Source organism: Semicossyphus pulcher, unplaced genomic scaffold, assembly GCF_022749685.1.
Source record: "Semicossyphus pulcher isolate SPU_LCO1_2020_fin unplaced genomic scaffold, fSemPul1.0.p SCAF_23, whole genome shotgun sequence".
Lineage (NCBI taxonomy): Eukaryota > Metazoa > Chordata > Actinopteri > Labriformes > Labridae > Semicossyphus > Semicossyphus pulcher.
This window is the reverse complement of record NW_027211697.1, coordinates 14,144,993-14,158,325: the sequence shown is the minus strand read 5'-3', so window position 1 is coordinate 14,158,325 and position 13,333 is coordinate 14,144,993. Positions and strand designations below refer to the sequence as shown.

General features: G+C 40.7%; 1 protein-coding gene across 1 annotated transcript in view; it reads left to right on the top strand.

The window, feature by feature from the left end:
* LOC138602797 (beta-1,4 N-acetylgalactosaminyltransferase 2-like) overlaps positions 1 to 10,542 on the top strand; it is a 16,504-nt gene extending 5,962 nt beyond the window's left edge. The window contains exons 9-12 of the mRNA XM_069674367.1: positions 4,713 to 4,894; positions 5,621 to 5,764; positions 8,684 to 8,912; positions 9,028 to 10,542. Coding sequence (XP_069530468.1) covers positions 4,713 to 4,894; positions 5,621 to 5,764; positions 8,684 to 8,912; positions 9,028 to 9,221 — 749 coding nt within the window. The 3' untranslated portion in view covers positions 9,222 to 10,542. The remainder of the gene's footprint in view (positions 1 to 4,712; positions 4,895 to 5,620; positions 5,765 to 8,683; positions 8,913 to 9,027) is intronic.
* The last annotated feature ends 2,791 nt before the right edge of the window (positions 10,543 to 13,333 follow it).

The following is a 13,333-nucleotide window of genomic DNA, read 5'->3' as shown; positions in this document are numbered from 1 at the left end:
CAAAGTCTGATATTTGTCTGGCAAAATGCCAAAAATGTAAAATCACTGTAACTCTCATATATAGTCTTCTGCCTTTTTCATATTTCACGTGTATGACAAGAGTCCCAGCCTGAACACAATTACATGAAAATATTTCCCATCAGGCCTAGCGCCCGCTACTGGAAACAGGAAGTGACATATTTTACTCTACAAGCCCCTCCTCCAAGGTGGTAAAACATGTTAACCTCAAATTCATGTCAGGAAACTCTTAAGACCTTGATTAAGGTCTGTGACAAAACTTGGTGAGGTTACAACAGAGGGCGTGACCCTGGCGGCGCCACGAATATAACCTTCGCCATGATGCCTCGCCATGACATTTAGGCTGCGATAACTCGCCTGTACTTCATCGTGTCTGCACCAAATTTCACATGCTTGATCAGAGTCCCACCCTGAACAGATCTACACACTCCTTTCCTTACCAATCCTATAGCGCCACCCACTGGTGACAGCCTGTATCAACTCTCATATACATTGTCCAATCTCCACCAAATTTCACAGGTTTGATGAGGGTACTGCCCTGAACACATCTACAGATACATTTTTCACTCAAAGTCATAGCGCCACCTACTGGGCGGAGCCAGTACTAACTCTCACATACATTGTCCGATCAGCTCCAAATTTCACAGGTTTGATGAGGGTACTGCCCTGAACACATCTACAGATACATTTTTCACTCAAAGTCATAGCGCCACCTACTGGGCAGAGCCAGTACTACCTCTCACATACAATGTTATATCAGCTTCAAAATTTACTTGCATGATTATAGTCTCGGCCTGAACAGGTCTACATATTAATCTTTCACTCAAAGTCATAGCGCCACCTACTGGGCAGAGCCAGTACTAACTCTCACATAGATTGTCCGATCAGCTCCTAATTTTACATGCATGATCTTAGTCTCGGCCTGAACAGATCTCCATAGGAATTTGGGTGATGCAGATATCACGACCTACTGGTACACAGTCCCTGGCTGCAGCACATGCAGTGGGTGCACCACGCCCTGCTTCTGCGACACGCCCCGCGGCCGCGACATGCCCCAACGTGGCCACGGGTGCGAGGGCCCGTTCATCGCCGCTTGCGGCTTTAATTATTATTCTTTCTTTGTTTGTTTCTGGTGCCAAATGAATCGCATATTTGGCGGCTTTAACATGCCCCAAAACTCATCAAATTTGGACTGTGCATCAGGTCTGGTGAAAAATTTGATATTTTGTGGGTTTCGCAGATGACTGTTGCAAAATGGCTCCATAGCACCCCCTAGAAATTTTCAAAAACGCCTCCCCATAAAGGTTACTTTCACCTAGGTGTATGAAATTTGGTAAGCATATTGAACAGCCCAAGACGCACTAAAAAGCCTCTTGCACCCATACCTCAAACGCAACAGGAAGTCAGCCATGTTGCTTTGAATTTCAAAATAAGACGTGTTTTTGGCGATTTCCAGGGGTCATACTTTAACGAACTCCTCCTAGGGACTTCCTCCCAGACTTTTCAAAGTCGCTCAGTTTATTGAAAACACATTGAAGATTAAAAGTTATCAAAAGCTTGAGTTTTTGAGAATGGGCGTGGCCTTGGCTGGGGGTCAAAGTCTGATGTTTTTTGGGCAAAATGCCAAAAAATGAAAATCACTGTTACTCTCACATACAGTCTTCTATCCTCTTCATATTTCACATGTATGACAAGAGTCCCAGCCCCAACACAATTACAGGAAAATATTTCCCATCAGGTCTAGCGCCCGCTACTGGAAACAGGAAGTGACATGTTTTACTCTACAAGCCCCTCCTCCAAGATGGTAAAACATATTAACCTCAAATTCATGTCAGGAAACTCTTAAGATCTTGATTAAGGTCTGTGACAAAACTTGGTGAGGTTACAACAGAGGGCGTGACCCTGGCGGCGCCACGAATATAACCTTCGCCATGATGCCTCGCCATAACATTTAGGCATTGATAACTCGTCCGTACTTCATCCTGTCTGCACCAAATTTCACATGCTTGATCAGAGTCCCGCCCTGAACAGATCTACACACTCCTTTCCTTACCAATCCTGTAGCGCCACCCACTGGTGACAGCCTGTATCAACTCTCATATACATTGTCCAATCTCCACCAAATTTCACAAGTTTGATGAGGGTACTGCCCTGAACACATCTACAGATACATTTTTCACTCAAAGTCATAGCGCCACCTACTGGGCAGAGCCAGTACTACCTCTCACATACAATGTTATATCAGCTTCAAAATTTACATGCATGATTATAGTCTCGGCCTGAACAGGTCTACATATTAATCTTTCACTCATAGTCATAGCGCCACCTACTGGGCAGAGCCTGTATCAACTCTCATATACATTGTCCAATCTCCTCCAAATTTCACAGGTGTCATGAGGGTACTGCCCTGAACAGATCTTCATAGGATTTTGGGTGATGCTGATAGCACCACCTACTGGTGCACAGCCCCTGGCTGCAGCACATGCTGTGGCTCATTCACACTCTGCTGCTGCAGCACGCCCCAAGGCTGGCTCGTACCCCGCGGCCGCGACAAGCCCCAACTTGGCCACGGGTGCGAGGGCCCCTTCATCGCCGCTTGCGGCTTGAATTATTCTTTCTTTCTTCTTCTTCTTCTTCTTCTTATTATTTTAATCCGCAATGAATCGCAAATTTGGCGGCTTAAACATGCCCCAAAACTCATCAAATGTGGAATGTGCATCAGGTCTGGCGAAAAATTTGTTATTTTGTGGGTTTCCCACATGGTAATGGCAAAATGGCTCTATAGCGCCCCCTAGAATTTTACCAAAATTCAGCCCCTAAAGGAGGTTTCACCTACGGGCCTGAAATTCTGTAGGCATATGTATCATGTCCATACCTACAAAAAAGTCTCATATACATATGCCCATAATCCAACAGGAAGTCAGCCATTTTGCTTTGAATTTCAAAATAAAGCGTGTTTTTGTGGATTTCCAGTGGTCATACTTTAACGAACTCCTCCTAGGGACTTCCTCCCAGACTTTTCAAAGTCGCTCAGTGTATTGACAAGACATTGGAGATGAAAAGTTATCAAAAGCTTGAGTTTTTGAGAATGGGCGTGGCCTTGGCGGGGGGTCAAAGTCTGATGTTTGTTTGGCAAAATGCCAAAAATGTAAAATCACTGTAACTCTCATAGATAGTCTTCTGCCTTTTTCATATTTCACGTGTATGACAAGAGTCCCAGCCTGAACACAATTACATGAAAATATTTCCCATCAGGCCTAGCGCCCGCTACTGGAAACAGGAAGTGACATGTTTTACTCTACAAGCCCCTCCTCCAAGGTGGTAAAACATATTAACCTCAAATTCATGTCAGGAAACTCTTAAGACCTTGATTAAGGTCTGTGACAAAACTTGTTCAGGTTACAACAGAGGGCGTGACCCTGGCGGCGCCACGAATATAACCTTCGCCATGATCCCTCGCCATGACATTTAGGCTGCGATAACTCGCCTGTACTTCATCCTGTCTGCACCAAATCTCACATGCTTGATCAGAGTCCCGCCCTGAACAGATCTACACACTCCTTTCCTTACCAATACTATTGCGCCACCCACTGGTGACAGCCTGTATCAACTCTCATATACATTGTCCAATCTCCACCAAATTTCACGGGTTTGATGAGGGTACCGCCCTGAACACATCTACATATACATTTCTCACTCATTGTCATAGCGCCACCTACTGGGCAGAGCCTGTATAAACTGTCATATACATTGTCCAATCTCCACCAAATTTCACAGGTTTGATGAGGGTACTGCCCTGAACACATCTACATATACATTTTTCACTCATACTGATAGCGCCACCTACTGGGCAGAGCCTGTATCAACTCTCATATACATTGTCTGATTTGCTCCAAATTTCACAGGTTTCATGAGGGTACTGCCCTGAACACATCTGCATATTCATTTTTCGCTCATAGTCACAGCGCCACCTACTGGTAAGAGCCAGTAGTAACTCTCATATACAATGTTCAATCAGCTTGAAATTTCCCATGTATGATTACAGTGTCGGACTGAACAGTTCTACATAATCATTTTTCGCTCATAGTCATAGCGCCACCTACTGGTAAGAGCCAGTAGTAACTCTGACATAGATTGTCTGATCAGCTCCTTATTTCACATGCATGATAACAGTCTCGGCCTGCACAGGTCTGCATATGAATTTTTTTTCGCTCATACTCATAGCGCCACCTACTGGTAAGAGCCAGTACTACCTGTCACATACAATGTTATATCAGCTTCAAATTTCACATGCATGATTATAGTCTCAGCCTGAACAGATCTCCATAGGAATTTGGGTGATGCTGACAGCAGCCCCTACTGGTGGACAGCCTGTGGCTACAGCACATCCTGTGCTTCATGCACACCCCGCTTCTGAGGTGCACCCCGTGTCTGCAGCACACCCCGCGGCCGCGACAAGCCCCAACGTGGCCACGGGTGCGAGGGCCCGTTCATCTCCGCTTGCGGCTTTAATTTTGTTTTTGTTCTCCTCTTTACTGTTTATAATGGCTATTAAAAGATAAGCCCCTGTTTTCAAAGAGCATTCCTAACAGTTCAAATAGCTTGTAATTGCTTGTTAATCTGGGAAAAAACAAAGCTCCTGCTTGTGTCTCATTGTCTCATGTGTTTTTTTTAAATAACTGCTTGATTTTCAGAAATCAGTTCTCAAGTAACCATCGCCACAAAGACATTCCTGCGCTACCCGAGTGTCAAGTTGTTGTTGAGCAGCTTACGAAGTTTTTATAGCAACATAAAAGTCATCATTGCAGATGACAGCTTTGAACCGGAGAAAATTACTGAAGCTTACGTCCAACACTACATCATGCCTCCAGCACAGGTAAAAACACGCTGTGATGAATTACATTTCGATACATTTTTATTTATTTTCACATTATTACGAGTATTTTTAGTTGTTTTCTCAAGATCTCGACTTATTTTTCACGTTATCTCTGGATAACAAAACTGGGTTGTTATCTCGAGAAAAAAAACCGGAAATGACTCGTTATCACAGGAAAACTGAGTACATAAAATGTATGAATGCATGTTCGGTTAGGGCTTCTGTAGTTTTTAAACAGTGTTATATTTCATATTTTGGAGTGAAGTGGCTTTTTGTGAGATATATCTGTTGATATAAACCAGATAAATGTTGGAATCCCTTCAGATTTCAGGTTAATACATGTTCCTTGCTGTTGTTAAGTATAAACCAAATTTATATGAAACAGATTTTCAAGGAAGTGGGCGGGGTTTATACTGGAGCACGACTCGGGACTTGGGTACATCTCTGCTGTGGACAGTGAAAAAGTCTTTAATCATCATGAATTTGATAAGAATTTAGTTCAGAGAAGATTATAGTTCAAGTTATTCATTAATAAAAAGTAATTATTTTATACTGTGTAAGTTTAACTTGAAAGAGTTAACAAGCTCTGTCACATTTTGACATCACAATAATTTAGGAGAAAATCTAATGACTATTAGATCCCCTTTTTTTTTTTTTAGATGTCATAAGCATTGTTTGTCACCTGACATGAACATTATAAAATGTGGACCATGTTTGCTCCATCAGGGCTGGTTTGCTGGCAGGAATCTTGCTGTCTCCCAGGTAACAACCAAGTACTTCCTGTGGGTGGACGACGACTTTGTGTTTACAGAGGACACAAAGATAGAGAAGCTGGTGGAGATCATGGAGGCAGTCCCCGAACTGGACATGGTTAGAATAAAATGGCTCGTGCTGTGTTGATTGTATCAACTTGTGTGATTACTTTGCTCATGTTATAAAATTGTGTTTTAGCACAGCAGTCTGTGGCACAGGTTGTTTGGGTGTAGTATTACATTATTAATGCATTAGATTAGACTATCGTTAACTTTAATTGCTTTTCTGCCGAACTAATGCTGCTGTCTTTGTTGAGCTAGCAAGCTGGCTATAATTTGGCTTAGCAGTGAGTGCAAGCCTAGCAAAATTAATGGGGTCATATCTGATCATTTTGCTGAAAATATCAGTTTGCGTGTGCAACTCCTGAGGATACTCTTAAAGTCGAGCTGAAGCGGCATTTCGAGAGTATCTAGCTTCCGTATCGTGACGTATTTCCGAGTGAAACAGTACGTGCAGGTGGAACATATCATGAGAGGGATTTGATTTGATCGTTGAGAAGTGGCCGAAGACAGACGTTCTCCACAGTGCAGTAGCTAGCTAACTGATTGAGCGTTCTTGGTGCTCTGCGGCTAAATGTTGCAGATTGATTGGTTGAAATTGTTGGTGCTAACTTACGTAAGCACACAGGTTGTTGTTTTTTACAGGAAGAAAAAATTATCGGATTTTGATACAAGAATACGAAGAAATTGATTTTCTGTATTTTTTTTGGCCTATATTGTCAAATAGATGCACAATATTACCGGGGATGTGATCTAAAAGGATTAAAATGACATTTTTCATTTCACCTCGACTTTAATAAGTGTTAAAAAAAACACTTGTCGTGTTAAAAAAAACATGACATGCCACTTGTACTTTGAGGCCGTGAGAGGGGTGGGTGGGGGCTAAACCTTAGCGGTACCAGGGGAACAGCTGACAAGTGGTGCCGTTATTCATATTATATCTGACCCATTTTCAGTTTATTTCTCCCCACAGAAGTTTTCTCTGGAATATATAACACAATAATATCAGCTGTAAGAGTGGTATTTAACGATGTAACGCGAAGCACAACAGAAGTAATTCTGGCCTGAAATACGCAACGGAAGAGCGCTTCGCCATGTAAACAAATCCAACATATTTCTTACAATGTAATCCAGCAAATCACACTTCAGGATACTCTCTCTTACTTATTATCCAAGTCAAAGTGGCAAAAAACTATATATTCTATCTATATTTTATTTTTCTAGGAAAATCCTACTTATTATACCTATTTTAAGTTCTAAGTAAAGTTTAAAAAAGGAAAAGAGAGAGAGACTGACGCAGGGGCGATAAAGGGGTAAGATTATTATGGTTACTTCTTTGATGCTACTTGAGTTTCGTCTGCTGAATTAGATTATAATGTTTTTGTTTTGTTTTCTCCACACAATATGCCAGAAAGCTTCTGTGATGATAATAACCATGAGTTTGTAACTTTAGTAAAACTTTGCTTTACTTTACCAGAAATGATTCATTTAACAAATTTTAGGAAAACAAATGCAGTATCATTTCATTTTAAAACATATTAATAAAGTGCAACTTAAATCATTCATGTAGATTTTAATAGTTCTTAAATATATAAAAGTACATTATATATATATGCAGTATATATATATATATATATATATTTTTTGTTTTGTTTTGCTGCAACAACCAATCGATTAAATCGACTAAAATTAATGAATAGCCTCCTAAGACCCGTGCTTTTGTTTGGTATGCATTTTTAATTTCTCCTACCTTTTGGGGGTTAATAGGACCTAATAAGTATAAAACCTAAGAATTGTCTTTGTGTTACATTGAAAAAGTCCCAACGTCCACATGTGAGTACCTTGTGTGTAACGGTGTTGTAGCTTGTTGCTACTGATAAAATTTGTCAAATTTGTCCGCCATATCAAGCTACAACTGTTAATACACATTAAGTTAACAAGTTTCAATCATAAAATCTGAAGAGGTTTTCTACCTGGTTGAGTTTTCTGTAGAGACCGACTGTATTTTGGTCGGGATCACGGCCATCTTGAATCTGCACTAATCAGTGTAATTTGCTTTTGTGACCACAGGGTGGTGGATAAAGTGTCCATGAATGAGACCAACGGGTCTAAGTTTCGCAGAATTAAATAATATGGTGCTGTGAAGCCAAAATGTAATGTCCCCTTAACAGGACACAGGGTCTCAGGAGGTTAAGTTAGTTGGCAACGAATTTCATCATCAATTAGTTGGGTCTTTGTTATCATGCACGGCATGTGCTGTGAAAACGTCACTGGGGGCAGCCAGCCAATGCCGCGGCTTGTGTAGCTCACGTGATGAATTACAGGAAGTTACAACATCTCCGGTCTCCTCTGGGATAAACATTAATTATTTCTCAATGAGGAGAATCCGTGCTGATGATGCGTCCGCCTCTGGTAGATTAGTCTTTATTTACACGGTCGGTATGATTGTCCACCAGGAAATGTGTTTTAATTTAGTTCAGTTGTGTGAAGGAGTTGATGTACATGATGACCCTGTATCTCAAGTACCACTGTTGGTGTGTGAATGGATGAGAAATAATGTCATATAATTCGTAGGTTGAGGTTTATGTTCTCAAATTTGCCTGCAGATTTATTTTATGGAGTTATGGAACTCAATGACGAGCTAATAATTCACATATTCTCCTTTATGAACGTTTTTCTCTTTGATAAAGAAGAATGTCAGATGTTAGCTTTGACCATTTGGAACAAACACTTTGACTATCCTGCAGTTACTCTTTCATGTAAAAGAGATGATTGTTAGTTATCTTTTAATCATCATTTTACTTCCTCGTAAAAAATACATCAACATCCAAGTCAAATATTTACATAGACAGTGGATGTCCTCGCCTCCAACTTTCCCATTTTGTTTGGGTGTTGTGTTCAACTTAACCTTTACCAGCACGTATTGGGCAGGCGGCAGCCATTTCATAACCAGTTCTCTCGTCTCTGTTCTTATCAGCTTGGTGGGACAGTGCAAGGGAACCAGTTTTACTTCTCATTAGAGTATGAAGAAGGAGAAGAAATGGAAGGTGGCTGCCTGAACAGAAAGTCTAAAGGGAAGTTCCAGCAACTTCCTGGTTACCCACAATGCTCTTTTGCCAGTGGGGTGGTCAACTTCTTCCTGGCTCGTACAGACGCTGTACAGAAGGTGGGATTTGACCCGAAGCTCCAGAGAGTAGCACATTCGGGTAAGTCGAGGCCAAGACAGAGTTTGGATCCCGTGTGGCAGCAAAGAAACAACTTTTCAGGATTTGTTGACATTTCTTTTTCTCTCAAAGTGCATATATCTGTCTCTTCCTTTAGAGTTCTTTATGGATGGATTGGGCTCCCTGGTGGTTGCCAGCTGTAACCATGTGTCCATTGGCCATCAGCGCCATACCAACAACAAGGATTCAGGTCGCTACAAAAGCTTCAGAAATCCTCCAGCTAGTGACGTGGACTTCAAACTACAGCTTCACTTCTTCAAAAACTACTTAAAGTGTGTCCGCTATGGATAGAAGATGCCTACAGGACATTGTTCTTGAGATGTGATATTGTTCAAAGCCAACGTAGCAATATGCCAATTCTCATACCTTTGCCACTGTTCACCATTAACCACCGTTAACATTGTCTACATTATTGGCACTGTGTATATTTTGGATATTTCTTGCACCTACAATTCTCTTCCATTTTTGCTTTATTGTTTAATCCTTCCTGGTAAGTATAAATTACCGCTGGAGAAGATTATTTTGGGGGGTGACTCCACTTACAAGCTAGTGCTATTGACAGCTAGTTAGCACTTCCCCAATGTCTAAATGCTTAATATATTACCGGTTATTATGAAGGCATTATAAACCATAAGTGACTTTCAGCCCAACACTTCCTGGAAGGACAGGTGAACGTAGCCTTTAGATAATTTATTTCTGTTATGTGGGTTATTGGTTAAATATTTATGTTCTGTGGGGGAGGGGGCTGCTGTACAAGCTAAAATCTGTTTTTGTTATATTCATGCTATTATTAGCGTGTAAGAATGTAATTTTTGTATTGGAGATTAATGTAATGTATGGGCAATTTCCATCCACAGTTGACTCCACAAGGGCAAGTGCAATTGTTTTTTCAATAAGGGACGATTATATAATATGCAGGGCAGGTAGCACTCCTCATTGGAGCCATCGCCAAATTTTATCTGCAAAGCTCAGGACATTTCCATCAACTTCAGGTGTACTTTGTTTTTCATGCCAATTTTAAATGTGTACAGTGGTACACAAAGGACTTCTCATCAGAAGAAACAAATTCAAACACAGCGCTAACAGTGCTGTGAGCTGCGCGGTTAATCTCTGTTGTTGCCTTCTGACTGGACATGAAGCTGTTTCTGTAGAATTTGCTACTTGGGTTTTCACAGTGCATTTGACTTTATGTAATCATTTTTGCTTTGCGAAACAAGTTTTTTATTTGCTGGGACGTTCTAGCCCATTTCTCAGGATAGCTATTTTTTGGGCTGTTGCAGCACGTTCTTATACAATTGTTGCGATACAATAAGACGTATAGGAAAGTAGAACAGTGTGCGATCAGTGTGTACTGTACTCCAAGCTCTATCCACAAAATAACAGTTGAACTTGTCGAAGGCTTCACTTTGATTTATAAACCAGTTTTTTTATTGTTTTTATCGTGCCAAAACATTTTATATGTTAGCAGCTTTAAGTTTTGGTGGGGTTGTTAATGCATTGAAAAAGGGAGCTTCAGGTGCATCAGGTAGTTGCTGCGCAACACACAATAAGGGACCTTAATGATTGTCATCTAAATGAATAAATTCTTATTAAAATCCTTTTTTAAAATGAATGTTGGTTGAAACTTTTTCTTTGATATGTGTATAACCCCAGGACATTAAAAGGATAATGATCATTGGATGAGGATCATATATAGTTTTATTTTTTTATTGAGCAAACTATTTCTGCACCATTTTCAGCTCAGACACACCCGTATCTTGTGCCTGGTGAGCCAATAAAAATGTAACCCTTCGTAACAGCTCACAAAATCTCAACACCATCATATCATCTTTATACAACGACGTAACATATTTCGACATAAGACAGGCTTAGAAATCTTGGTCGAGACTTTATTAAGGCTACCACAGAAAATGACAAGGAGTTGTTGGAGTTTTACTGTGAACGATTTATTTAGAAGAGGTCTACAGGGAGTCAGAGCTCCCTGCGGTCTAATTAACCTCGAGGTGTGCTGTCCTCACTATGACAACACACTGAACACTACAGCAACACCTTGCAGCATGAAGAAGAGTTTCCACTGAAATATTTTTTCTATATAAAAAGCAAATGTCAACAAAATAAAACATTACGCAGGCCCACAGACTCCTATATACAATCTGAACAAATAGTCAGGACCAGGGTGTACACAGGTTTGTATACTGTATAATTCCGAATGTATACATTTACATAAGAATTTAACAAAAAAAACCGTCATACCAGCCAATTCAAATCGTACAAAATCATACAAATCTCCAGCGCCACCCTCCTGTTCAAAAATGATCACCACCATGGCAGCAGCCAAGATGTACAACTGGTGGCTTCAAAAGGGCAGTCATCACATCAGTGGGTGATTTCAAGGTGACTTCATCCATTATTAATACAGTCTGTTGGGAGGACGTGAGAAAACCTAAGTTAGTGTAATGAAAGATGGGAAAGCACACAATGGCAGAAAGTTAAGCCTCAGACACGTGTGGAAGATGAGTGACAAGGTTTAACAGGAAACAATCAAATAAATGAACAAAAGGAACGAGACAAGTAATGCAGCACAGAGGACACCTGATCAGGTCACCCCAAGAGGTAAAAAAAAAACACAAACCTTTCAGGGGCTGAGGGAGTAAGGTGGCAAGAAATGTGACACCTTCCTTATTATATGTTCTACATTTTCTTTCGCTTCACACCTTCCACACCTGTCATTATTCCTTTTCCCCAGAATATACATTATGTCATTCAGTCCAGTATGGCCCACCATAAGTCTCATTATAACGATTTCCTCCTTCCTGTTCCTTTCTTTATAGTTCTTTCTATTTGTTATAACAGACTTTTGTATTTTATAGAAACCTCTTCCTTTCTGAACATACTCCTACTTTTTCTACCATATTTCCATTCCATTCTTTTGAATCTATGCTTTCCCTCTCCTTTACCGAGATATATTGGGATTGTAATATTCTTTTCCAGCGCCCCTTTTGCTAATTTGTCAGCAGTCTCACCCCCTCATGTGCTGGCACCCAACAGCATTGTACATCTATTCCACCTCTGTGCAGTCTGAACAAGCTGTGCTGAAGATCAATTAGTAAGTCTTTTCTGACTGTGTTTGTTGACTGTAGGCTTTCCAATACTGATAGTCAATCTGTGCACACCACCACCCGATCTGGTCTAACATCCTCCACCCACTGTAGACTGACAATGACTGCCACTATTTCTGCTGTATATACAGACAGTTGATCTGATAGTCTTTTTGAAATTTGTATCTGAAACTCTGGTATGTACACACCTATTCCCACACACCCCTTTGTGTTCTTAGAGTCGTCTGTAATAGTTACTCCTCAGGTATATGCTTGTTTTAACCCCCACTTCATTCATTCTCCATTCTCTTTTCCTTCTCAAGACACTCATGTCTTCCTTTACTTTAGGGTAAAGCCACGGAGGAACACTACTCACAGGAGTGGGCTGAGCAAACTCAATAGCATCCATTCTATACTTTTTAGCGAATTCAATCCCTGTCCACCCAAACCCTCGTCTCTGGAACCTGGAATATTCCCAACAGCTTTGTAGTGCCTTTGTAGCTGGATTTTCTTCCCCACTTCCTTTAAGCTTGACCCAATATGCCAATGCAAGTTTTTCTCTCCTTAGCTCCAGAGGTATCTGATCTGCATCTATTAAGAGTGCACTCACTGAGGTTGTCTTCATGGCTCCTGTGCATATGCGCAATGCTCTGTACTGTAATCTGTCCACTTTTTCTAATGTTGTTTTAGCTGCTGCTCCTTAAACTATACACCCATAATCTAAAGTTGATCTCATAAGTGCACTGTAGATGTCCGCTAAAGACTGTTTATCTGCCCCCCAGTCACATCCGGCCACAGCTCTTAGTAAATGTATAACTTTTTTACATTTTGTTTCCATGTGTTCAATGTGTATTTTCCATGTATATTTGCACCATCTCCATCGGCTGTCTGTACAATGTAAGCTCCTCTGTGTTTTCCTTACGTTTATTTGTGAACATCATGTAGCATGACTTGCTAGTTGACATTCATACGACCATTTTTCTACTTTAATTATGGCTTTCTTTATGATTTCTATCACATGTAACACATTTCTTCCCCTCATCCATATGGCCCCATCATCTGCATATAATGCAGATTTAATGCAACCGTCCAAATTTGTAAATATATCATTTCTCATAACATTGAACAACACTGGACTGATTGCACTCCCCTGTGGGATGTCATTTTCCACCCAAAAATATTTCAAAATATCTCTTCCAACCTTAACTCTTATTTTCCTATCAGTCAAAAAATCCATTATCCATCCATCCTCCCACGAACACCCATTTGCTATAGATTAATAAACAACCCCTCCCTCCACATTGA